At 44.9% G+C, this 27,795-nt stretch overlaps 1 protein-coding gene across 2 annotated transcripts in view; it reads left to right on the top strand.

The window, feature by feature from the left end:
* LOC144819610 (uncharacterized) overlaps positions 1-27,795 on the top strand; it is a 1,262,544-nt gene that overhangs the window by 723,475 nt on the left and 511,274 nt on the right. For both annotated transcript variants that reach the window (XM_078677431.1, XM_078677432.1), the window contains 2 exons: positions 918-953; positions 6,291-6,326. In XM_078677431.1, coding sequence (XP_078533557.1) covers positions 918-953; positions 6,291-6,326 — 72 coding nt within the window. The remainder of the gene's footprint in view (positions 1-917; positions 954-6,290; positions 6,327-27,795) is intronic.

Genomic DNA, 27,795 nt, shown 5'->3' with positions numbered 1-27,795 from the left:
GTGAGTTGGAAAGCAGAGCTAGGTATATCTCTATTGTTACCGACACGAAAGTGTTACAAAAACTGAGGTTTTGCTCTTAAAATGACAGATAGACACATCTGTGATGAACAGAAACAGAAATTAACTCACAGTTTTGTTGATTGTTTCATGTCGTTAATTACTCAAAATACTACCACCAGCAGAAGCTTTTGTATATGGGCTGCACCATGGCAAGGCTGTTAAGTGATTCGGTGTCATAGTTGGGGGTCACATCAGCAGATAACATGGTAGTAATTACTTTTCAAAAGGACAGAGTGGGAAGGAATATGACGAGGACTCACCTGTGATATTCACTTGTACAGATATTTAAGTATCCTCAGAATATATGACAGGAGCATTCCCCTTCTGAAATTGGTGCAGGGTAAATGCAACTACATTTGTGCTGGCGAGAATTATTGCCCATCTCCCTGTTAATGTCAGGAGCAAATTCCCAAAAGAATGATCATCCACAGAGAAATGCTTTTTTAGACTGTCTGTGCCTGAAAAATCCACAGCTCAGGATACTGTGTCATTAGCAATGGGCCACAGTAAAACTGTGACCATTATTGGTCCCCCGCTCATAGTATCGAAAAGGAACTAACGAGAAAGCTTTTTGTGCACTTCATCGGGCCTACATTTTATGATCTCAGCTTTGAAGTGAACAACATTTTCTTCACAACTTTGTCAATCCCCCAGCTCCAAACACAATGCCTCTGCCGAAATGCAAGTGTGAAATTATTCAAAACAAACTTTTAATTCAGCACTGAGCACTTCAATGCAAGTTTTCAGGCCAACTTTGGTGGGTTGAAGCTTAGCTTACAATGAGCTATCTCTTTTGAAACCCTCAGGTATTTTTTGAATTAGCAAACTGAAATGTGTTTCTGTTTATATTTTTTCAGGGTCGCCCCAAGGGAGGTGTACGAGTCCTAGTAATCGTAAGTAGCGCACCAACATAAATTTGTTTCCTGAACTGTATGGGCCTAAAATGATCTGATCTTACAATGTTACAGACTGACACACATTTGCATTAACAGCAACCGAAACTAACTCTCAGTTTTGTTGAGTTTTCATGACTCCAATGACTCCCACTTCTACAATCAGTGGGTTCCGCTGACTAAAGCAGAGCAGTCATTAGGGGAAGTAAAGTGTAACATTTTGAAAGTGGAACACAGAGTTGGAAAAGCAGATTTACCTCCATAACAATGTGTCAGTAAAATAAAGCAAACTGTGGGTACGAAGTAAAAAAAAAACGTAGCAACAGATTTATTCGCAGTTAGAAAGGCAGTGGGAAGTTTTTCATCAATTCCCCAGGGCATTGCAAAAGTACTTGGTTATCCCCAGGAACCTGGATCCGATGTTGAGCTTGCCAAGTGTCATTTAGTTGGAAACAGCTTCGTAATATTTGCCATTAGTGTCACTGCAAGCCGTTACAGTCAGACACAACCAGCTTTGACAAAGCCAATAGGTCTCACCTATGTGGTCTGTTGGTTTTGTCAATGTTTTAGCCATATTGCATGGCAACACATATTTACTGGTAGTGGGTGAGGTGGGAGGCATCTCGGAGAGAGGGAGGGCACTCAACTTGGAAGTTGTAGGTGCCTTCCACCCCACACTTCCACCAGGAATTAAATAAAGTGCCATGACGTGGTAATCGCTGGCCAATGAGACAAGCAAAAATGTGGTATGGTGCGGGAAGGAGCAAGCAACAACCCAGGATGGCATGGAGGGGACTAGCATTAATTCATAATCGGGTAAGCAACAATGCAGAATAAGCTGGGAAGGGGCAAGCAACGGGACAGATTGGGATGGAGGATGGGCGGGATCAAGCAACAACACGGAGCAGGGTTGGGGTAGAAGCACATGAGGGAGACTGCCTTCCATCCCATAAACTCCTATGAAGTGTTTCAACTAAAAGAAAAAAGTTGCTTAAATAAGTGTGAACAGTTAAAAAACTCAAGTATTTGGGCCATGCTCCAGTGGAGGGACACAAATATGAAGAGAAAAAAAAAGCCAGCATACACTTACCAAATAGAATCAAGGAAATGCGAGTGATGATGAAGCTAAGCAATGGTACATAATAGGTAGGATCTAAGCCCACTTTAAGCTAACAACGGGCCAGATGTAGGAGAGGAAATACCGGTCGGTAACGGCCGAATTCGGCCGTTACCGACCGGTATTTAGGAATCGGCATGTAGGGGCCAGCATTTTACAGAATCGGTAAATTTACCGATTCGGTAAATTTACCGATTCTGTAAAATACCGAATCGGTAATTTTACCGATTCGGTAAATTCACATGTAGGTGACACTCCTAAGAGTGTCACAGGCCCTTAAGAATCGGTATTTTACCACCCAATCCTATTGGGTGGTAAAATACCGAATTCAGGTGTGCATTCAGGTGTGCATGCACCCTTGCCCTTGTTAATAGCCTCCATGTCCTTCAAAAGCCGTTCACCCCTAATCTCATCAATAATAGTGGCCCCTTTTCTTTTGGCATCCTCTTTCTTCACCAAACTTTCCAATCTATCCAAACGTTTAAAACGTTTAAAAATAGTATTAAATTGTTTGTCCATTAGACTTTTGAAACGATTAAAAGTAGAGTCCACTATGGTATCAATTAAGTTTTCATTTGGCCTTCCTTGTATACCATTTACAAATGTTGACTCAGTTTGTATGCCGATGGAATTAAATGTCACTCCAGTTAAGTCCACCGTGCTATCATCTAGTTGCGCAGTCGTACTAACTGCCACCCCACCTGTTCCACTTGCTCCACGTGACCACATACTCAGCGGAGTTGGTTGAGTTATATTGTGGGGTGGTTGTTTCCTCTTATTGATGGCTATTTTTGAGGGGCCTTTCTTCCTTTTCTCCCCAGCCTTCTTTGTATTTACGGCTGGTTTGGTGACACTAGTATTTACTTGAAAGTCCAGCTGGGATTCCAGGATGTTGATGGCATTAATGTCCGACACAGGGCCCACAGATGACTTGCCTTGAGGAATCGAATGATCAATTATTATACTTGGTGATAGCGGCAGAGGGGCCGTAAAACCACCCCTCTCTGAATCATCAGCCATATGCATATGGGATGCTAGTTGGCCCAAAGAAAGTCTCCTCTCAGTGATTTCGATCTCTGAGGTGACATGTTGAAAGCATTTTCCTGCATGCTTTTAAAGGAGGAAGTAATAGTGGTGGAACTTTTAGGGCCCGGGGCAGTTGTGGTGGCTGTGCATCTCCCCATGATGTTACTGTGCACTCACCTCGCTTCAAGGTTGAGGAGGGTGGCCCAGCCTGGCCTCTGCCGGCCCCGGACAGCCACAGACGGCCCGCCCTTTACCCGGGCTTAGCCCGCCCGCGGTCCCGCGACACGGGGGCTCTCTTCAAATTTAAGTGCCTCCGGGCGCAGTGTAGGCGGTGGCGGCTTCCGCTGCAAAGACACCTAGGGATTGTGTTCCCCCCTTTGGCTGCGATGCACTGATGGAAAAGTGCAGCAGCGGCAGGGAGACCAGCGGCGGGACACAGTAGCGGCCAGGTAATGCCCCCAAACACTGTGCTCAGAGCCCCGCTCCACCAGGGCTCTCTTCAAATGTAAGCGCCTCCGGGCGCGGTGTAGGCGGTGGCAGCTTCCGCCGCAAAGACACCTGGGGATTGTGGTCCCCCCCTTCGGCCGTGCTGCGCTGATGGAAAAGTGCAGCAGCGGCAGGGAGACCAGCGGCGGGACACAGTAGCGGCCAGGTAATGCCCCCAAACACTGTCCTCAATGCCCCGCTCCACCGGGGCTCTCTTCAAATTTAAGTGCCTCCGGGCGCTGTGTAGGTGGTGGCAGCTTCCGCCGCAAAGACACCTGGGGATTGTGGTCCCCCCTTCAGCCGCGCGGCGCTGATGGAAAAGTGCAGCAGCGGCAGGGAGACCAGCGGTGGGACACAGTAGCGGCCAGGTAATGCCCCCAAACACTATCCTCAGAGCCCCGCTCCACCGGGACTCTCTTCAAACTTAAGCGCCTCCGGGCGCAGTGTAGGCGGTGGCGGCTTCCGCCGCAAAGACACCTGGGGATGGTGATCCCCCTTTGGCCGTGCTTCGCTGATGGAAAAGTGCAGCAGCGGCAGGGAGACCAGCGGCGGGACACAGTAGCGGCCAGGTAATGCCCCCAAACACTGTCCTCAGAACCCCGCTCCACCTGGGCTGTCTTCAAATTTAAGCGCCTCAGGCGCGGTGTAGGCGGTGGCGGCTTCCCACACATGTAAAGGAAAGGAAATGTTATGGCTTGTCAAGTGGGTGCACTTGCCAGGTCAACATCGCAGTACTAGACTGCACATAGGCTCTGCATTGGCAGGCCTGAGGCCCTTTTGCAAGGCTGCTTGTGTGGATGCCACAATCCGTGCTGCAAGCCCACTAGCGGCATTTGGTGTACAGGCCCTGGGCACACGCAGTGCACTATGGACTTAACAGTAAACCACATAAACCATTCATGGAAACACCAATACTTCATAACAATTTACAGAGGGAGCACTTGCACGTTGACACTGAACAGCAGTGGCAGAGTGCCCAAAGCATCTAGACCAGCAAAAACGAAGTCCAACACACAGTAAAAGCACAGGAGGCAAAGGCCAAAATACAGGGGAAACCCATGCCAAGGCTGCCAGGTCTAACAGTGGAACTGTGAGATAGCTGGCTATAGGACAACATATCCTGAGCATGGAATCAGTCTGGCAGCCACCCTAAAAGATATCCTGTCCACAAACGCCAAGTTCCTACCGTATTGTGGAAACCACACGACAACAGGTGAATGTGTAAGTAAATGGTCCATTTGTCTGCTACTACTCCTAAATTGCGTGTCAACTGAACTGTCCAATCCAGTCGAGAATGGCCCCCAGAACGTTTCACATAGTTTGCTTCCCTGGGCATCGATCCTGCCGCTCAGGCTACACCTCTGCCTGGAGCGAGATGATATCCCCCTATGCCCTCCCTTCTATTTTCTTGAGTATATGGCCAATTCTAAATGAGTACAGCTGAACTTCAGAAAAGTAAGACTCTGATGTCAGTAATGAGGGCTTTCATTTGTTCAGATCAATAAAATAGGTAAACAACATTAGGGGCAGCATTCCTCATTCCTGGTGCCTAATAAACCCCTTATACATTGAACTCGCATACTCTCGCAATTACAATGGCATAAATGTTTCCTTTATCATTAGACCAGAAAGGTATTTGTGATGGTGATGGTTGGCTTAGCAGCTAGAGTGACGGTGAGTGAATGGTCAGGCCCTGATGGAAGTCTCAGGTACATTTTAATTAACAAACTGGAAATGTGTTTTTGAGCTTTTATGATAAATTAATAGTGGTCCAGTGCTTATAGTGAGTTGGAAAGCAGAGCTAGGTATATCTCTATTGTTACCAACATGAATGTGTGACAAAAACTGAGACTAGAATGGTTTTGCTCTTAAAATGACAGATAGACACATCTGTGAGGAACAGAAACAGAAATTAACTCACAGTTTTGTTGATTGTTTCATGTCGTTAATTACTCAAAATACTACCACCAGCAGAAGCTTTTGTATATGGGCTGTACCATGGCAAGGCTGTTAAGTGATTTGGTGTCATAGTTGGGGGTCACATCAGCAGATAACATGGTAGTAATTACTTTTCAAAAGGACAGAGTGGGAAGGAATATGACGAGGACTCACCTGTCATATTCACTTGTACAGATATTTAAGTATTCTCAGAATATATGACAGGAGCATTCCCCTTCTGAAATTGGTGCAGGGTAAATGCAACTACATTTGTGCTGGCGAGAATTATTGCCCATCTCCCTGTTAATGTCAGGAGCAAATTCCCAAAAGAATGATCATCCACAGAGAAATGCTTTTTTAGACTGTCTGTGCCTGAAAAATCCACAGCTCAGGATACTGTGTCATTAGCAATGGGCCACAGTAAAACTGTGACCATTATTGGTCCCCCGCTCATAGTATCGAAAAGGAACTATCGAGAAAGCTTTTTGTGCACTTCATCGGGCCTACATTTTATGATCTCAGCTTTGAAGTGAACAACATTTTCTTCACAACTTTGTCAATCCCCCAGCTCCAAACACATGCCTCTGCCGAAATGCAAGTGTGAAATTATTCAAAACAAACTTTTAATTCAGCACTGAGCACTTCAATGCAAGTTTTCAGGCCAACTTTGGTGGGTTGAAGCTTAGCTTACAATGAGCTATCTCTTTTGAAACTCTCAGGTATTTTTTGAATTAGCAAACTGAAATGTGTTTCTGTTTATATTTTTTCAGGGTCGCCCAAAGGCTGGTGTAGGAGTCCTAGTAATGGTAAGTAGCGCACCAACATAACTTTGTTTCCTGAACTGTATGTGCCTAAAATGATCTGATCTTACAATGTTACAGACTGACACACATTTGCATTAACAGCAACCGAAACTAACTCTCAGTTTGTTGAGTGTTTTCATGACTCCAATGACTCCCAATTCTACAATGAGTGGGTTCTGCTGATTAAAGCAGAGCAGCCATTAGGGGAAGTAAAGTGTAACATTATGAAAGTGGAACACAGAGTTGGAAAAGCAGATTTACCTCCATAACAATGTGTCAGTAAAATAAAGCAAAAGGTGGGTAAGTAGTAAAAAACAAAAACGTAGCAACAGATTTATTCGCAGTTAGAAAGGCAGTGGGAAGTTTTTCATCAATTCCCCAGGGCATTGCAAAAGTACTTGGTTTTCCCCAGGAACCTGGATCCGATGTTGAGCTTGCCAAGTGTCATTTAGTTGGAAACAGCTTCGTAATATTTGGCATTAGTGTCACTGCAAGCCGTTACAGTCAGACAAAACCAGCTTTGACAAAGCCAATAGGTCTCACCTCTGTGGTCTGTTGGTTTTGTCAATGTTTTAGCCATATTGCATGGCAACACATTTTTGCTCGTGGTGGATGGGGTGGGAGGCATCTCGGAGAAAGGGAGGGCGTTCAACTTGGAAGTTGTAGGTGCCTTCCACCCCACACTTCCACCAGGAATTAAACAAAGTGCCATGACGTGGTAATCGCTGGCCAATGGGACAAGCAACAATGTGGTATGGTGCGGGAAGGAGCAAGCAACAACCCAGGATGGCATGGAGGGGACTAGCATTAATTCAGGATCAGGTAAGCAACAATGCAGAATAAGCTGGGAAGGGGCAAGCAACGGGACAGATTGGGATGGAGAATGGGCTGGATCAAGCAACAACACGGAGCAGGGTTGGGGTAGAAGCACATGAGGGAGACTGCCTTCCATCCCATACACTCCTATGAAGTGTTTCAACTAAAAGAAAAAAGATGCTTAAAAAAGTGTGAACAATGAAAAAACTCAAGTATTTGGGCCATGCTCCAGGGGAGGGACACAAATATGAAGAGAAAAAAAAAGCCAGCACACACTTAGAATCAAGGAAATGCGAGTGATGATGAAGCTAAGCAATGGTACATAATAGGTAGGATCTAGGCCCACTGTAAGCTAACAATATGACTTACAAGTGACAGTGCATGCTATGTCTCAAGCAAAACCTAAAAAGGAGAGCAGCACACAACCTTTGGAGGCAGTGGGCTTGGTTAAATGATGCTGAGAAACTGTAAAGAGAATGAACAGGTGTGGTTATGTGTGGGAAAGTGGAATATTATGTGGTATGGCTGGGTAGCCTTACCATGTAATATTATCACAATACCCCAAAGATGGTCCTTGGATTCACACTAATAAATCCTTACCTCAGTCCTGGTAGAAGGGCAAAGTGCAGTCAGGCTTAACTAAAGGAACTTAAGCATTTCAAAGTTCCAAAATGGACAATAAACAATTTACATGACTCAAGAGAAATCTGACTCCAATTTATAGAAATAGAGTGTATTTGTATCTTAATTTAGACACCAAAACAAATCAATCAATCAGTCAATCAATCACAGCATTTATATAGCGCACTACTCACCCGGAGGGTCTCAAGGCGCTAGGGGAGGGGGGGGTCCGCTACTGCTCGAACAGCCAGGTCTTGAGCTGTTTCCTGAAGGTGAGGTGGTCCTGGGTCAGGCGGAGGTGGTTCGGGAGGGAGTTCCAAGTCTTGGTGGCCAGGTAGGAGAAGGTTGGAAAATGGTGACAGGTGGGAAATGACTAGCAGTGCAAAGAAAAAGTGAAAAGTTCAAAGGAACTATGTGATGTAAGTTAATATTGGGTTGTGAGAATGGAATTTTTTTTTTTTTTTTCCATTCCCACAACCCAATATTAACTTACATCACATAGTTCCTTTGAACTTTTCACTTTTTCTTTGCACTGCTAGTCATTTCCCACCTGTCGCCATTTTCCAACCATCATATTTCAGTATCCTCTACAAGGATTGGGCTACAATCTACCCAATCCATAGTGGACAAGTCTCCACTTCCTTCGGGTGAAGGATCCCAAATGATGTAGGGCGGAACAGGATGGGTATCTGATGGGAACACAATTTTTCACTATGAAAACCATGGATTCCTAGTTTGTATCCCAATCATTGTACAGTTTACTATTTAGCTTCCAGTAACCTTGACCCATTGTCTGTGTAAAGTTTTTGTATTGCATGTAGGGATCACAGCAATGCGAGGTCATTAAATATTTCCCTAATATTACCCTACTATGTGTATAGTGCAGGTAGGAGAAGGACCTTCCTCCTGTGGTGGCTCTTCGGATGCGGGGGACGGCAGCGAGGGCGTGGCCGGTCGATCGAAGTTGGCATGTGGGAGCGTAGAAGTTGAGGCGGCTGTTGAGGTATCCTGGGCCTTGGTTGTGTAGGGCCTTGTGTGCGTGGGTGAGGAGACGGAAGGTGATTCTCTTGTTGACCGGTAGCCAGTGCAGATCTCTCAGGTGTCCGGAGATGTGGCTGCGACGGGGGATGTCCAGGATGAGTCGTGCTGAGGCGTTCTGGATCCGCTGGAGTCTCTTCTGGAGTTTGGCGGTGGTTCCGGCATAGTCCAGGCGGCTGGTGACGAGGGCCTGGGTGACCGTCTTCCTGGTCTCGGTGGGGATCCACCGGAAGATCTTACGTAGCATGCGTAGCATGCGCAGGATGTTGAAGCATGACGAGGAGACGGCGTTGACTTGTCTGGTCATGGAGAGGGAGGAGTCCAGGATGAAGGCCAGGTTGCATGCGTGGTCTGTTGGTTTGGGTGCGCTGCCCAGGGCGGGGGGCCACCAGGAGTCGTCCCAGGCGGAGGGTGAGAATCCCAGGATGAGGACTTCCGTCTTGTCCGAGTTCAGTTTCAGGCGGCTGCTCATCATCCACTTGGCTACGTCTGTCATCCCTTCGTGTAGGTTGGCTCTGGCGGTGGCGGGGTCGTTGGTGAGGGAGAGGATCAGCTGGGTGTCGTCGGCGTAGGAGATGATGTTGAGGTTGTGTTGGCGTGCGATGGCTGCGAGGGGGCTCATGTAGACGTTGAAGAGGGTTGGGCTGAGCGAGGAGCCTTGAGGAACGCCGCAGATGAGTTCGGTGGCTTCTGATCTGAACGGGGGGAGGCGGACTCTCTGTGTCCTTCCTGTCCTTTCCAAATAAAATAGCATACATATACCTGGAGTTATATGTTTTTAAAGCAATATTAAATCAGTGCAGTAAAATACATAGAAAAACAAACATTGTGTTCAATGGCAAAATCCACTGGTGAAAATAGGTCACTTGCAGGTTGAGGTACTTCGAACCCTTATAAGGTTAAGGTCATGGGGGCCCCAGGAACAGGCCATAACAGTCAGATCAATTTAACTAGCCTGTGGAGTCAGAGTGCACACATTTTCTGGCTGTCCTTGGCGCCTACGGCAGCCACAGGTGATGCTGTTTTTACCACTTCCACAGTAATGCAAGAAACGAAATTCAAAAACACAAGAGGTACACAGCTGCCACTGTGTTCTCTGTAGCAGAAGTGACAAGTGTGGGGGTCAGTTACGGATTAGTGATCAATAAGCCTTGGTAGTGGTAAGCACAATGAGAAGCTTCTGGAACTTTACTGGGTTCAGGGGAATAACGTAGTGCCCTTAAACTTTTGGGCAGGTGAGACTAAAATTCCCAGAATACACTGGACCACCTGGATTTGGGTGATCCCCTGGAAGGCCCGATGGCCAGCGATTCTTTGGATCTCGTGAGTGTTTTTCCCTGCAGTTTGCAGGGGACTAGTATCACTAGTCCCGGGGAGACTGAGAGTGCTTTTGGATTCCACAAGGTTCAATCTCTTCTGGAGTATTGAGTTTTAGCCAAAGACGGGGGTCATTTACTCAGTTCCAAGTCTGTTGCCTCAGGGGCCAAGTATATCTCTTTTGCCCTGGTGGGCAAAGTCCTTTTGGTGCTTCACAGGTATCCTTTTGGTCCTTCATTATGGAAAGTTGTTCAAATCTGAGGTTCTGGTGTCAGGACGGTCCCTTAAATCCTAGATTTAGAGGCGTTCGCTGTGTGAGAGCTAGTAGCCAATAGGCAGCTAGTCTCTGCACCTATCCTTGAGGTGACCACATCCGGAGATGTAGGTCACATTTTCTAACCAGCGCCCACTATTTCTGCCCTTCTATAGATGGCAGAATGCCATTTTAAGTGTACAACCCATACTGCCCACCCTAAAGGTGCCTTCCTCTGGGTGTACACATCCTGCATAGCTAATTTCCCACCTTGCCCGGGTGCAAGCACATCTGGGGAAGGGGAGGACTGTTTCCTCCTCAGGGTGACATCCCAGGTGCATATCAGAGATGGTACAGCCTCTGAAGCTCACTGTTCTGATGTGCTGATTCACTAGCTTGCTGGGGAGGAGGGCAGGTTGACCGCCTTCCTACCTAGCCTCTGTTTGTGACTCCTGGGAGTGATCTCACTGCCTGGCAGGAGGTCAAAATCCTGCCTTGGCAGCAGCAGGCATGGGAAAGTGTGGGCTGGTCAGCCAGAGCACAGTAAAGCTTTTTTTGCAACCAGGGGCTTATCTCCAAGGTGCCACCTCTGTGTATTCCATGTCGCCCAGGTACGAAAATTGTCAGGGGTTAGAATGGACGTTATTTGGTACTGAGCATGACATATTTTAGTGGTACCATAATGGAGCTGCCAATCTCCAAAGTGGCTAGTTGGCAGCCCATGTTATCCTGTGAACCACTAACACATTTAGTAGTTTCCAATGGGGAACACCACTTTAGGAACATACAGGCTTGCACTTATATGTCCACATCTGGACTACTCCTGCAATCTGCAATGGCAAGCCTGCTGTCCTAACAGGGTGGCACAAAACCATGCTGCAGCCCTGGGATGCCCATTAGCACCAATGCCCTGGGAACCCCTGGTGCTAGGTACTTATAAGAGAGAAACATTTTACCAATTTGGGACTACCAAGTCGAACATAACAGTTTTAGGAGCAAGCACAGGCACTGGGATCTGGGCAGCAGACACCAGTGCACTATCACTCACCTCCATCGGCATTTAGAGCAAAACGTTGGAGGGGGGGTGGTTGTCACCATGCAAAAAGGGGCACATTCCCACATTATGAAAAAAAGTGGGCAGAGTGGGTATGGGAGGTTTGTCTCCATGGAAAATTAAGCGGTGTGATTAAAAGTATACAAAATGTGAGCAAATTGTTAAGAATTGTTAAGAAACTGTACATGCAAAATAATTACATTCATGTTGAAGTAAAAGAAATTAAATGATATACTAAAGAGAAAGAGAATTTCAGAGTAAACTCTGAATAGATTCAGAGAATTACTTTTCTATCAACTAGATTGATTGAGTGGCTATTGAAACATAGAGAATAGACCTTTACAACAGAATTGTAACTGACCAGCCAGCCAACAGGAAGACAGTGTCAATGAAGAAAATCTCAGTGGATGATATTGGATTCCACTAATGCAGACACCTTAACTGTTGGCTTAGAAATTCTTCTGTAGGTGGTGGAACACCGTGCCAAGTGAAGAAGCGTGCTCCCCTCTTGCCTGCTGAGCTGGGGCATAAGCTAGCTGTGCTGACACTTTATGGCTGCCCAAGTTTGGACAAATCATGCATTGAAGCTGATCAATGTCTGCTTCTACTTCGCTGGGTATAGGAAAACCTCTTGAGTGGCAGTACTAATTCGCAAAAACTGAAAGGGCCTAATTTGAGCAAGTTCCTAAGGTAAGTATGCGACCCCCAGAATTGAAATGTGTAGCCCAGAATAAAAAAAATAAGGCCTTGAAGGGTGAGTGCCCAACACATCTATGATTTTATTCTAAGTGATAATTTAGATTTCCTTTTCATAACAGAAATCTGACTTGAATCCTGGTGCAATCCAGATATCGTTGTGCCCTCCCCTGACTACCTTATTCACAGACATGAATGACCCGAACAGCGGAGAGGAGGACTGGCAATTATTTACTGCAGCTCACTGAAATACTCAGTATTAGAAATATCCGACCTCAGAGGAGCAGAGTGTATAGGCTTCTGTTTCCAACTAGAGGACTCTTTTGCCTTCTCAAGAGCCTTGATGCAGGTCCCATTAATATCTTTTTAGAAAGCATAGGAGATATTGTGAGTGCACTCGCTCTCAGATTTGCCAATTTCACCCTACTAGGAGACTTTAATGTTCAACTAGATGGCCAAAGTGATCCCAGGGCAACACGGTTCAGAGAAACCATGGCCATGCTTGGCCTAGAAGAGCACATACTGACTTCTACCCACAACGCTGGTCATACTTTTGATGGTATTTGCTCAAACCTTACGACCTTCATTGTTAAGGACCCAGTGAGAATCACCTGGTCTGATCATAAGCTTATATATTTGGAAATTAGTTGTGGGCACATGACAAAACACAAAGGCCACATATCCACCAACGAAAGCCAAAGCCTGGGTGGAAGGATATGGCAGCCCATCCTGACTTTAATCTAGTAGCCTCAGTATGCAAGCCTAGACTATTGGGGGACCCAACTGAAGACAACAAATGATTCACACTATGGATAACCACCCTGAAGGATCGCTTTGCTTTCCCCGGTCCTGAAAAGAACCGCTTATTAAAGAAACCCTGGTCCCCATGGTATACCTAAAACTTGAAAGAAATGCCCAGCCACTGCAGGAAATCGGAAGGTAGATGGCGACTAAAATACAATCAGACAGAACAAACTAAGTTCATGACCACCCTTAAAAATTACCATCATAACATAAGACTCGCCAAGAAATCCTATTTTATCAAAATGTTTGAACAGGCTAATTCTAATCAGAAAACTATCTTTAAGATTGTGAGCTCTTTTTTAAACCCCACGTCACTCAAACAAGAGATTCCTCACTCACGACCTCTCTGCGACCGTAAAGTGGACTTTTTTTTAGCAAAAGGTCCAGTTGCTGCAAAAAGACGACCCCCTGTACCCCTCACACACACACCAAGATTGTCTCTGACAGAAACAGGCCATCACTTCAAGTTTTCCAAAACATCAGTCCAGATCAAAGCTGTCAGGCAACCCTGACTGTTAAATCTGGGTCACCTTTTGACCCCTGTTCCCCCCTGATTTTACATGCCCTGATAGACACTGTCAATCCATTCATCAATAACATAATAAATGCTTCCTTATCCTCAGTGGAGGGTCCCATTCAGTGAAAACTTGCGGCAGTCAAATCCTGCAAAAGAAACAGCTCGCCAACCCCACCACCCTCACTAACCTCTGTCCCATCTCTCTTCTACCCTGCCTAAGCAAGATCCCAGAAAAATTGGTTATTTCACAACTTATGACCTACCTGGAAGGAGAAAATATCCTACACACAAATCAATCTGGCTTTAGGCCACAGCATTCTACGGAATCAGCCCTACTCTACATGGCTGAATCCCTTAAAGCGGCTCTCGACCAGGGAAAGAGCAATGTGTCTGTCCCATTGGACCAATCAGCTGCTTTTGATATGGTTATTATGACATTCTCCTTGACCACCTCACATCCTATGGTATCTCCCACCTTGCCCTGGTTTGGTTAAAATCGTTCCTTCAAAACCGAAGGCAAGACATTACCTTTGGACAATACCAGTCAGCAATAAAGCATTTGCTCTCTGGGGTCCCACAAGGGTCTAGCCTAAGTCCAGTACTTTTTAATGCCTATATGGCCCCACTGATCAGCTGTATTTCGTCCTTCAACATTGAGACCATCTTATCGGACGATACACAGCGGGTCCTGGTCCTAGAAAAAGATACCACGTTGGCTGAGGAAAACCTGTCAATGTCTCACAGCTGTTTTGATGAAAACCAACCACCTGAGATGCAATTCAGAAAAAAATTAAATCCTGCCGTTGGAGAAAGGAATGATTTGTGCGCCAGTCTATGGTGGCCCCTGATACCGCCCCCCCCCCACAAAGTAACAACAGCCAGAAACCTGGGGGTCAGATTTGATTCAGCCCTGTCCTTCCACCAGCAGGCGCTATCTGTGGCCGGCACCTGCTTTCAGCTGATCAAATCACTTAAAACGTTTTTCTTTTCTTTTTACAACAATTAGAAAAACTTTATCTTAAGCATAAGTACACTACAAATAGTGGATATTAGCCAGATTGATCATAAAAATACAGCCATAATAATTCCTAATCCTATAGAAGGCATCTGCTATAGGAGGATCACAAAATCCTAAATAGCATACGGAGGGGTAAGCAGTTTCATTTTATAAAAGGAATCACAGACAAGAGATCTTCAAACATAAGTGATTCAGTTCTGCTGGGAGATCTAGGCTGAAAGTGGCCCTAGATCCTATTCCCCTTAATCTTTCCGTTCCTGCCTCTTCAATCATAAAGTGCTATCTCTAGCTTGTAAACATGCTGGAACGTCCTTTCCATTACTGGAGAGTTGTTGGTAGCGGATCCAGCGAGGCAGAAGCAACACACAGCCTGTATACTGACATAGCTTTAAAAATGAGCTCCTCCCAATTTCTCCCGACTTGCTCGTCAATTCCTAATAACATATTCTGGGAAGATAGTGGAATGTCCGCCTTCAATATGTCTCATAGAAAACCAATTATTTTCCTAGCTGTTAATTCGAGGCAAGGGCATGTGGAAAATATGTGGACCAAATCTTCTCCTTCCTCACTGCACCTAAAGCACCCCCCTCCCATTTCGCAATTTTTGAAAGTGTTATATACATATCAAACAGGGTTTTAAAATCTTGTGACTGTAAGCTAGCAGAGCATAATATTGAGCCCCCCCATTGCTAATGATTCCAGAAAAAAGGAATCTGAGAGCCCTAGCCTTACCTGACACTTCAGGCTGTGTTTATCCAGATCACCCGGGGCCTCCTCCAACATTCAGCTATATATCTGTGAGATTGAGGGGTCTCGTCCTTTATAAATAGTTCCATTAGAAGAAACCATAAAAAACCTGCCGCTCCTCCAGCTTTCTTGTATAAAAAAATCCCTTAATTCCAAAAGTTGTAAAAATCTCGGGTGCCAATGTTGAATCTTTCCCTGACTATCTCGAAGAGCGCAATATGATCTCCCGCCAAATGATCCTCTACCCTGCCCAAGCCAGCCTTTTCCCACCTTGCCAGACAGTCATCTTGCAGTGCCCTAGGTACCTGATTGTTCCTGAGGAAGGGGGTATACCTGCTAAATCTGCCTACCCCAAGCCGATTCCGGATTCCCTGCCCAATTCTGGAATGCTGTGATTAAAGTCTTAAACTCTGTTTTTTTAAAGTAACTAGCTTTGTTGAATTTCGCGAGGCAACCTTCAGCCCTAGCACCCATCAAGCTCTCCTGTATTGATGGAACGTAGCTAGGGTTGGGCCCTTCCATTACCTTATTACTGAATAGGAGACTATAATACTGCAAGGCTGCTGCCAGATAGTATAGATTAAAGTTAGGAAGCCCCCAATCCCCTTTATTCCTGGGTAGACATAAGAATGCATTAGCCCTCCTTGTTTTCCAGTAGGATCAGATAAACCTAGCAGCCTCTATCTCTATTAACTTAAACCAATCATTATGTATTACGAGAGGTAAAGTTAAAAAAATATAATGTAACCTTGGCAAAAACATCATTTTTACTAAATTGAACCTCCTCATTATCGAGAGTCTCAAATTGTCCCAGCGGCAAAAGTCCTTCCTGATTCTCCCCATTATAGATACACTATTGGATCCCATTAAATCCACTATTGCCTCAACCTTTGCTGTAATGGTTATTCCGAGATAAATTGCTTAATTTACAATTCTGCTGTGGAAGCCATGGTAAACCTATTTATCAGGATCTGAGTCTTAGTCCTATTCAGTATGAAACCAGATTGGATCCCAAAATTATTGGCTATATTTTGAACCGCCTGTATCGCTTTATCAGGATCGGTAGTGATTACGGCCACATTATCAGCATATGCCAATATCTTAGTGTCCCAACCCTGCAGACTTACAGGGATAATATCTTTAGAGTCTTCCAGATATCAAAGGAGTAAATCTAGATATAAATTGAACAGTACAGGGGAGGAGGGACACCCCTGCCTTTTTCCTCTTTCGACTACAAACGGTTCAGACTCTTCTCCCATTACTCGCACTCAGGCAGTAGGTTTAATATATATAGCCTGTATTACCTTGATAAAATGTGTGCCAAGGCCATTAGCCTCCATGTTCATCCATAGATAATGTATCCGCAAAAGTGGGCTGCCCCTAGAATGTGTTCCTTTAGGTATCTACAGAGTTAGGGAGAGATGCTCTGCCATTGGGGCCTCTCATAAAAAGTTATGGACTGGCCTCACACACTGCCCGGTGTCATGCTTCATGATCGGCTTTCCTCGCCCTCTAAAAACTTGGTTTGATAGAGGTCGGACACACACCTGGAGACAGGGATGCACTTCTAAATCTAAGTGATGGCCACGGGGGAGTGAAAAGTGATAAAAACTCATTACCCTTGTCCATATCCTATGATTATTCCAGTATGGTGATTAAAAGAAGTAATCAGTGATGTGGAACGTTATTCTCCCTTCAACGTATTATATAGGGTCAACATGTTCCTTGCTTATGTGTCCCCGAAGGGTACTTAGCATTCTTTAGGACCAAAGGGGAGGTTACTACCTAAAGGTCCCCCTTCTCACATCTGGTGTCAGAATGTACGAACCTGCCTCTAGTGTGCGAGGGGGGGCTGTAATTCACAATTACCCATCTTGGTGTAGTACCCAAGTAGGTGACTCTGTAGAAAAAGAAACAAAAAGAACAAAACAGACCTACACACCAAAGTGTGAGTATGTAAAGAGCTAGTACATTGTACCAGCTGTGCACCGCCATACCTATTGCGCGTGTGGTGTGGTCTTTATGAGACACGTGACAAGTACACGTGTATCCTTGCAACCAAATAAAAGAAAAGCTGGTAAGATTTTAAAAACAGTTCAGAAGTTCTCATGCATAGGTGAGCTGCACCCTGTCCCCTGTACCATTGTTGCTCAATTTTGAACCCTCATTGGCCATACTGCTTTTGCCCATGGATCAATCTGATGAGGGGATACTTTCTATAAGCAGAACTTATAAGGAGAACTTCTGAACTGTTTTTCCTGTTTACTTGGTCATGCCACCGAGCAGTACCATTTCTCTCATAGCAATAAGAGGCATGAGAGTGTCATCTTTTTCATCATGGTTTTTAGTGGCACTAAACATATTGGAGTGATCGCTTGCTTGCAGCTTACACCTCAATGCGCATGTGCAGCTACATCGGTGGGGCTCAACTAGATCCCTGAAAAGATCTTCCTATTTTAAGCAATTGCGCAGGCGCATCATTGAGACACTATTCGCTCGCACACGGACGGGCTCTTCCACCAAGTATCTGTACGCGGCAAATGTGCTAACTATCAACTGACAGTAGAACTGGCATACGCGGGCTGTGGCCACCCCCTGTAATACCGCATGTAAGGTTAAGAACAGAGTTTAGAGGCATATCGTCCCGCAAGTATTAACATGCGCAGGAACAGGAACAAGCCACTTTTTAGCAGGCACACAGGAACACGCCCACCCTCAGGCTGCCAGGCACATACGAGTGGGACACAGGAAACACACCGGATGGCTCCATTTAACCCTTGTTACTACAATAATTAACCACTTTACTATAGTATGTTTATGCCCGGGTTTCCCTTCACTTGCCATCGATGAGGAGACCGAGAGGACGCCTCAGGGAAAGTGGCTGGAAGCACTGAAGCAAGACTGTAAGAGTGTGTATGGTTTTGAATGAGTGTGTGGGTGCTCCACTTGTTGGGATCACCTAGTACTTGGATTTCTGCTTGATTGGAAGTCCAATTTTGTTTGCCCACACTGTACTGCAAGGTCTCCCCTCTTACTGATGCCATGAAAGCAGCCCAAGGCATCCCTAGGGGAGCACTACCCCTGTTAATATTTAGAAATTCCGCGATCCAGCCCTTAATGTGCTTGACATACTCCTGATCAGATAAGAGTGCCCTTTCGAATGTCCAGCTCCTGAATCGCCTTGTTGACCCTGCAATTGGGACTTCCAGTACAACAGGGTTGTAATCTGACCTAAGTAACCCTGGGAAATATCTCTGCCTGAGCCTCCTTAAGTAGAGATGGTGACACCAAGAAGTAGTGCAGCCTTGCAAACTTTCTGTGCGGAGCGGAATAATAAGTATATCCAAGATCCTGGGCTTTCAAACTTGACCAAGCATCCACCAAGCCTGTATCTTTTAATAAATTATTTATGGAGAGAATAGTTTGCGGTTTATCACTCATGCTGGCAACTCTGGTCCCCTCAGAGACTATTCTAGAACCATTTATATTTAGATCCCCACAGACTACAGAGGGTGCTGGCCCGGAAGATAGTTCAGTAGCTAGAAAATCTAGTACCCCAGCGTCATCTAATACGGGAGCATACACTGAGCAGAGTGTGAGGACACCGGCCCCCACTCTATATTCCAGTATCGCCCATCTGCCATTTTTATCTGCTAATTTTCTCCATGATATGACAGTATCTCCTTTCACTAATATCGGTACCCCCTTAGTCTTAACTTCCTGTGGTGCATGGCAAACAACCTTCAAGCCAAGTGCATTCAATAGATTACTATCATTCCGGGCTATGTGAGTTTCCTGTAAGCAGTACACGTCTGCCATCGAAGCCTTTACGTTTGCTTGTACTTTCCTCCTTTTAGCGTTATCGTTCAGCCCACAGATATTGATAGTGGCGATGCGAAGTTTAGCCATTAACTTGCATCAAATTTCGGCATCCCGATTTCCCATCCTTTATGGAGTCTAGATCCTGCAGACGGAGATGCCCTCAGCCAATTTAATATACGTGCTGGGTTCTATGACCAAATACTACCGTAGTCTTTGTTAAAAGGTCCACATTTTGCTGTAACTTAAAAGTCATTTCAAGTGCGTTTAGATTTACCCAAACCTCCCCTCTCTCTCTGCCCTGTCTCTCCCCCACACCGACTTCTCTACATTGAAAGCAGTCAGACCTACCAGCTCTGTGTGATGGTGAGGGCAAAGTGTCCCCGCAGGTTCCCAGTCCTTTATCCCCCCTACTACCCTTTCTCATAGTGAACAGTTGATACCGGCTATCGGAGCTTAACATATTCTAGTCGAAAAGATACCATCCTATTGCCCAGCAAAGAAAACCAAATAAAAGCCAAAGACTGCAGAGTTTAAAGGAGATTCCCAGATAGTCAGCCCAGCCTTACGGGACCCCCCTGGAGGACAAAACTCCTTCTAGCTTACTTTCCTTTCTGATCGTGCCAGATCCAGATATTGTCTGGCTTTTATCTCAGAGGTAAAGAACTTAACAACAGCCACTCTTACTATCGTTTTCAGCCTGGCCGGCGAGAGCAAGAAAGTCTCGAAGCCAGCCTCTTGATAAGACTTAATTACGTACCGCAGACGCCACCTACGTTATACCGTTATATGGCAGAAGTCAGGGGGCACAAAGAAAGAAATTGCCTTATACTGCTGCTAGAGATCGCGGGTCACCCGACCAATAATTTCGCCACTTCCGGCTTCGGGCCCATATATTTCAAATCACCAGATACATTGATTGGATGATGTCACAATCTACTACCAATAATTGTGGGATTCCTTTCGATTATTTCTAGTGTACCCGACTTACCATCCACTGTTACGGGTACCTATGACCACAATGGATCAGGGAGCTAGCTGTAAAAGGAAAGGCAGCAAATAATATACACTTCAATAAATGACTTTACTTTCATAAAATGACCACGGACAACTAGAAGTTTTATAAAGTTTATATAAAGTTCAAATCAGTGTGAAAATTCAACTTACATTGAGCAGATAGTCAGTAAACAAAATAACAAAACATTTTGGATTCAAGAGAAATGCGACTGGGAACCTGCTAAGCTAGTAAATTAACCATGTAAGAGTCAAAAATGGGTGATGAAAAAAATAACTAGGGCAAGAATCATTTATGCTATGGAATGGGAAAACTTAGAAATCTAAACAGTTCGATTTTCGTGAAAATAGGACACGCTATAACTTCAGAAAAATCTCTTCATTCAGTTTAGTGATAAATTTACAGAACCCATCAAACCAGTTATAAACTGTAAACAGGAAAATTATTTGTAAAAGGAAGGGTAACATAGGAACACGCTATGAAAATAAATGCATACGTTTCATGAGATGCAATGAGTTGCGGAAAAGCATGGAAAAACTTATCATATGCAAAGATATGTCTTTATTAAAGCAAAGACAGAAAAATAGAAAGGTGCAGTTTCGGGAGATTTAGAGCGATATTTACCTAGACTGGGGTGAAAAACCAAACCCTGGCCACGGGTCAGTTAAGGACAGGAAACCCTCAAGGAAGGATACCCCTCAATGGACAGCAGGTGCAGAATGGACACCCAGGACAGGACAGGAAACCCTCAGATTAGGATCAGGACAGGACCACCAGGACAAGACCAGCACCCGCAGTTTGGAAGCAACGCCTGCGCTCCACCCTCTCTGCAGCTATCAGTCAAGACCCCGATTGGGTCAGCGAACTCCCAGCAAAGTGCTCCGCCAGCACTTTTAAGGTTTAGTAAAACCTTAGTCTATGGTCAATTTCGGACAGAGAGCTCCGCAGCACCTCTGTATCAAGTCACCTATTGAGTGCGTTGGGTCAGTGACAGGTCAGCTATTCAGACAAGTCGGACAATTTCCCTAGGTGAACCCAGGGTAGATATACTGTTTTGGGACAGGGTACCACCCCCCAAATGTTGCAAAGTGTCAGAATCCCCAATTTCGATTGGTCCTAAGGTAGGATTTGGTTAACACACCAATCAGAACAGACTATTACAAGCCCTACTTAGCATTCTAGGGTGCCGCCTAGCAAGATTGGGGTTCCCACGAGAAGTCGCAGAGAATACAATGGAAAGAATACAATTTGATACAAATAGAATACAATCATGATGCCTTGGCTGGGTGAAGGTGCACGTTCCCATGCTGGCTCTGGCATCAACCTTCTTTGGCTTGGTTTCAATGTCACCGCACCACGGCTGATTCTGCGTAGAAATACCCTCCAAGATGGACTCCCCAGCCCCGTTACCCCTCAGTGTCGAGGATACATGAAAAGTAAGCGAAAACAAATTAATACATAGAAATAAATGAATGTATTACATGTTATAAGTTCTTACTTTAGTTTCATCATTATAAAAATATACTATGCATTAGTGAATAAGTGCAACGAATAACATCACAGGAGCAGCAGCACAAAGCTTCAGCACGTTATTGCTATTACGCATGCGCACCTTTTCCCTCTCGAATTCTGACTGCGTCATGTCAGCTGACTATGCCTCACGCATGCGCAGAAACGAAAAGCCAAGCAGCGGCCATTTTAGGGACGAGGATTAATCGTATTAGTAGAACACATAGGCAAGCTTCGCTACCTTTCACGCATATCCAAAATAAAGATATTAATAATAACGTACGTTTGTTATGAGGTTATGACAAAATCGAGGTTCATGAATCGAGCAAGTCGCGATGCGAAATCTTGCTCTATTAATCCCCTCTTTGATGATATTTACTATCATCACACATAAATGGAACCAGATGTCAACTTTCTTTCATACTTTGTACAATTCTATCTCTTCCAACATGCGATTCAGTTTTTCCTTCTCATTTTTGGTAGGGTGAGAATTTTTCACCCTTTTGTAAATCTGATTATTCATTTCCTCCAATTCAAGCTCATCCGCATTCCGTTTCACTCCTCTTGCATTCACCTGATACTTCTTAGTATGCCTTCGGCATTTACAACAGACGAATATGAAAAATAGGATAAGACCTATAATTCCAATTGGCATCAGTACTTTGAACAATAAGCTTCTACCTAAGTTAGCAAACCAGTGACCTACATTTGAGAGACCATCAACTAGTCTCTTCCAAGCACTGTCAACCTCGAGTGGTTTGAGTTCCCTTTCCAAATTAGTAATGTTTTTCACATATCTTTTGAGCTGCACGCTTTTGTCCGGAATGTAAGAACAATGTTGCGCCTTCAACATCCGGCAGACTCCGCCCTCTTTTGCTAATAAGGTGTCAAGAGCAAGTCTGTCCTGTAAAACCATTGATCTGATCGCAACCATTTCGGTATTGACCAGCAGAAATCCATGAGCTGTGTCAGTAGACAGCACATCTACTACTGTGGATAATTTGCAAATTCTGTGAGTGTTCAGAACCACTCCCACTCCAGGTATCAGTGCACTAAAAATACTACCCATTATTTCACCTACGCTTTCTCTTTTACTACGCACTAAGCCATTAGTGTTTTCATTGCTTCCAGCAATTTCATTCACATGGTATATTTTCGGGAAGACAATGCCAAAGTAGCAGCTTCCATACCAGTGATCCGGCAATTTGAAATAAGCTTTGTCTCCACATATATAATAAATTCCAGGAAACACAGGCTCTGACCCATTTTTGAATCCCCAACCTCCAATTACCTTGTAATTGTGCTCACATTGACTGGAACCAATGAAAATGTTATTATAATAATCAGTCTTCTCGCGGTGAAGACAGAGTTTCCCTTTCTTTTCGAAATCCAGCAACAGAGCAGGTCCCGCCCCGCCAGTTGAGGTGCTTTGCATGTTCTCAGCCCATTTAGGCGTTTTCTGCCCTTTGTCATTTGCCTTTCTTTGGAAACTCTCCCTTCTCTTCTCTGCCATGTTTAAAAATATTTTCTCTTGTTCATGCAATGAACAGGTCAAGTTGTCTCTATGTGCTTCAGCTATGTCTATATTGCCTATAGTCAGAAAGTAGTCTCCCATATAACGTATTACGTCACTTTTGGTATGTACAGGATTCAGATTTCCACGAATGGGAAGTTCAGAAAAGATCACGTCATTGTTAGAATAATAGTACTGTAAAATAAGCTTGCTAAAATACTGCAGGAAATTCCATATGTCAGGGGCAAGTGATGGTATGTCACGCCTTCAGCTACAGAAGTAGGTAGCTTCATGCAGACATAGCAATCCTCTATCTCCATAGTCTCTACATAGTGTACTAACAAGTTTGCGAAAACATTTAAGTGTGTCTGATTCCTAATTCCGTGGTAATGTAGTCCTTCCTCATCTGATGCATCTAAGTCTTGTTTTGTTTGTCTGAGTGCTTTCTCACGTCTTTCTACACTTCGTGTTGTCAGTTCTTCAGTGTCAGTAATCTGTGTAGGGGAAATATTAGTATTTTTACTAACCATAAAGGGAATGAAAACTGTTAGTCCTATCCAAACTAATACAACTAAAACTATACTACATATACATACTTTGCAGCATGTTTTGCAACAACTACAACTAGGCCTTCCATTCGTTCTTGACTCAGACATTTTGGCTCAGAAGAAGTTTCTCAACCCCTCTTTGTAAGTTTACACAGGTAGTTTACTCTGTGCAACCTCAGGTGAGCTCGTCTTCCTCTTCTTCCGAGTACTCAGCAACCTGTTCTCCGTCACTTTCGTCAGTGATATCAAGTTCCTCAAAATTTTCCAAGATTAAGTAGGTCCACTCCGGATCCTGATATTTTTCGTTTTGTCTTTTTATTCGCTCACTTCTTCTCTTGGAGCTATCTTCAGGTATTTCTGCAATTCGGGGACTTCTTCTTATATCTGCAAGTTTCTCTTGGACTGTTTTTATTCTTAATTTCAGTCTCTTAACATACCTTGGCTCAATGTGCTTCTTTTTCTTTAGTCTTTTTGCTGGCACTGTGATCTGGCTTTCTTCTAACGTCCTTTTATTTTCACTTGTTTGTGGCACTTCAATTTCTGTTTCTTCCCTTCCTGTCTGACTAGTCCCAGGTCTTGTATCTATTTCTTCTGCCTGGTTACTAAGCTGGCCTGGTTCAGGTGAATTTTTGTTTTTGCTTTTGAATGTCTCTATTTCTTTGTCCTGAACACGTTCTTCTAATTCTAACTGATCCTGTTCAAGCACTTCGATCCCTTGATTTTCTTCTGCTCGAACTATTACACTTTTTCTAGTCTGTCCCTTTTCTATTTCAGGAGTTAGTGGAGGTGTGTCAATCACCTGATCTGTCCCTGTCTGACCTTCTTCTTCGTCCTCAGACTTGATGTGAATCTCAATGATCTGAGGGTCTTCGCCTGTGCCTTGCTCGACCTCACTATTCCACTCTCTGTCTTCTCTTATTCGCTCTCTTGTTCTGAGTGGATCTCCAGAGAGATCGACTATGGGTATCCAATCCTCTGGCCAGATTCCCGGCAGCTCGTCATCAGCTACTTCTGGACCAGCCTCCGTTGGATGTTCAGCAGTACTGGTGCTTGGCCGCGCGTCATCAGCTACCTCCAGGCCAACGTCTGTGGGACCCTCAGCTGGGCTGGTGCTCGGTCGTCTGTCGTCAGCTACTTCAGGACCAACATCTGCAGACCCCTCAGCTGGACGACCTTCTGCTCCAGGCTCCTCGTCGGGTATCACCTTCTGGGTATGGCTGGCATGGATCCACTTGGGAACGCCGGCGCACTTTACAGCAGTCGTCGTTACCAGGATTACTTGCCGCTTTTCCCCCCACCTTGGTGCAAGGCAACTTGAACGAGTGTGCTTCTTTATTTTAACCCAGTCACCAGGAACCAATTTGTGAACTGGTGTTGTCGGGTTGGCGACGGCGTCTGCCCCAATCTGGCGAGAGATAGAACGCACTTGGTCACCCAGTTGCTTGCAGTATTCAAGTACCAAATCATCAGAAATGCTTAACAGTTTGTATCCTGGTACCCATGCTTGTCTCATCACTCTTCCCATCAAGATCTCATGGGGGCTCAGGCCTGTTCTCCGATCTGGAATGCTTCTGAGTCCCATCAGAACAAGAGGCAAGGCATTTATCCAGTTCAAGCCAGTAGAATCACATATTTTTGCCAATCTATTCTTTATGGTGCCATTTATTTGTTCTACCACTCCAGAAGCCTCTGGATGATATGCACAGTGCAGCTTTTGTGTGATCCCGAATGCTTGGCAAAGCTGGGCCAAAATTTCATTCTGAAAATGGGTGCCTCTATCTGAGTCAATAAAGACTGGAACCCCGAACCTAGGTATCAACTCTTTTAGTAGGAGCTTGGCTACTGTTATGGCGTCACACTGTGTGGCAGGGTAAGCTTCCACCCACAAATAGGCAGATAATGACAAGGACATATCTTTTTCCCTCACATCGTGGCATGGTGATGAAATCAATTTGTATTCTCACAAAGGGACCCCCTGATCTCCCAATTTTCATTAGTTCAACTACGGTTCTTTTGCCAGCGTTGAACTGCTGACATGTCAAGCACCTCTGGCAAAGGGACTCTGCTACTTTCCTGAATTTCTTGTTGTACCAAGTCTGTTGAAATACCAGAATCATGGCATCCCTACCAATGTGTGATCCTTCATGTATCAGTCTGGCCATTGGGGCAAGTAGTTGTCTGGGTAACACAGGCATACCATTCGGGCCCACAATGACACCATCCTCACGTCTTGGTTTACAACCTTCCTCCTTCCACTTCTCTTTCTCCTCCCAGGGCGTCACATGCTGCCATTCTCTCACTTCATCCCATGTAGGCACTTCTTCAAACATCCTAAGTTGGCAGCTGTTTCCAGTCCCACCCCGCTTCGGATTTATTCGCATCTGCTCCATGGCGCATTGTTTTGCCACCCGATCAGCAAAATCGTTTCCCAAAGAAACAGGGTCAAGGCCCTTCTTATGAGCAACACATTTGACCACTGCCAATTCCTTTGGAAATTGGATTGCCTCTAAAAGGTCTTGAACCACTTTTCCATTTCGTATGGGGGAACCTGATGAAGTCAGGAATTCTCTTTGTAGCCATAACTGGCCAAAGTCATGCACCACCCCATAACAGTACTGGCTGTCAGTATACACTGTTATTCTTTTGTCTTTTCCCAATTTACAAGCTCTAATCAGAGCGATCAATTCAGCTACTTGTGCAGACTTTACTCCAAATAAATAAGCTGCTTCCTCAATTTTGTATAAAGTGACCACAGCATAGGCAGCACTTAGGCCCCCCAGTTCATGCCTCAGGCACGAACCATCCACAAACCATTCCTCATCATGCACAGGCAAAGGAGTTTCTTTAATGTCTGGGCGAGGTTTAGTACTGAACTCTGTCAGATCAATACAGTCATGCTCATCATCTCCCTTACCTTCCATTACCATTGATTCAGGGAGTAGAGTGGCGGGGTTCAAAATATTACATCGGGTGATGACTATATTCGCAGCACCCATGAGAATCCTCTCATATTTAGTCAGCCGACTAGGGGTGAGATACTGAGTTTTTGTTCGGGTCAATAGGATCACAACTGCATGTGGAACATACACAGTTACGGGATGTCCCATGATAATGGACTCACTTTGCTCTAAGCTGGTGCAAGTCGCAGCTACTGCTTTCAGACATCCAGGTAATCCAGCAGCCACTGGATCCAAAGTGGCAGAGAAATATGCCACAGGCCTTCTGGTCGTGCCATGTTCCTGAGTTAGGACTGACAATGCACAATTGTCACGAGTGTCACAGAATAGGCCACACTCCTTGGAGTAATCAGGCATCCCTAGAGCAGGAGCTGTACACAGACAATTTCGTAATTTTGTGAAAGCTGTCAAGCTCTCGTCATTCCATTCAACTGGGTCTTTCGCTCCTCTCTTTGTCATCTGAATCAAGGGCTTTGCAAGGACTGCGAATCCCACAATCCATTGCCTGCAGTAACCTACAACTCCGAGGAACATTCTGATTTCTTTCTGAGTACGGGGTAACTGCATATTTTGAATTATTCTAACTCTTTCTGAGGTAACTTTTCTTATGCCTTTTTCTATCTGGTGTCCCAGATATTTCACTGATTTCGAACAGAACTGTAATTTCTCAGGGGCCACTTTATGTCCCTTTTCACTCAGGTGATTTAGTAGGGCAATGGTGTCAACCACGCAGTCCCTATGACTTTTGGACGCTACCAATAGGTCGTCAATGTACTGGACCAAAACGGACTTTCCAGGTAAGACTAAAGTTTCAAGACATTTTTTCAAGATCTGATTAAAGATAGAGGGGCTCTCTGTGTACCCCTGGGGGACCCTATTCCAGACATACACGTTACTGTTGAAAGCAAATGAGAAAAGAAATTTGCTGTCTGGATGCAATGGAATCGAAAAGAATGCATGACATAGGTCTATCACAGTGAACCATTCAGCATCCCAGGGGATCTGATACAGGATCACTGCTGGGTTCGGGACAATAGGGCAGCAAGGAACCACTATCTTGTTTAACTTTCTTAGGTCCTGAACTACTCTGTACTTGCCATTAGGCTTTTTGATGCCCATAATGGGTGAGTTGCATGGGCTACTCATTACTTCCTGTATGATGTTTGCTTCTACCAATTTCTGTATTTCAATGGCAACACCTGCTCTTACTTCTGCACTCATTCTGTAAGG

This window comes from Lissotriton helveticus, chromosome 2_1, assembly GCF_964261635.1.
Source record: "Lissotriton helveticus chromosome 2_1, aLisHel1.1, whole genome shotgun sequence".
NCBI classification, from domain to species: domain Eukaryota; kingdom Metazoa; phylum Chordata; class Amphibia; order Caudata; family Salamandridae; genus Lissotriton; species Lissotriton helveticus.
This window is presented reverse-complemented; position numbering and strand designations above follow the sequence as displayed.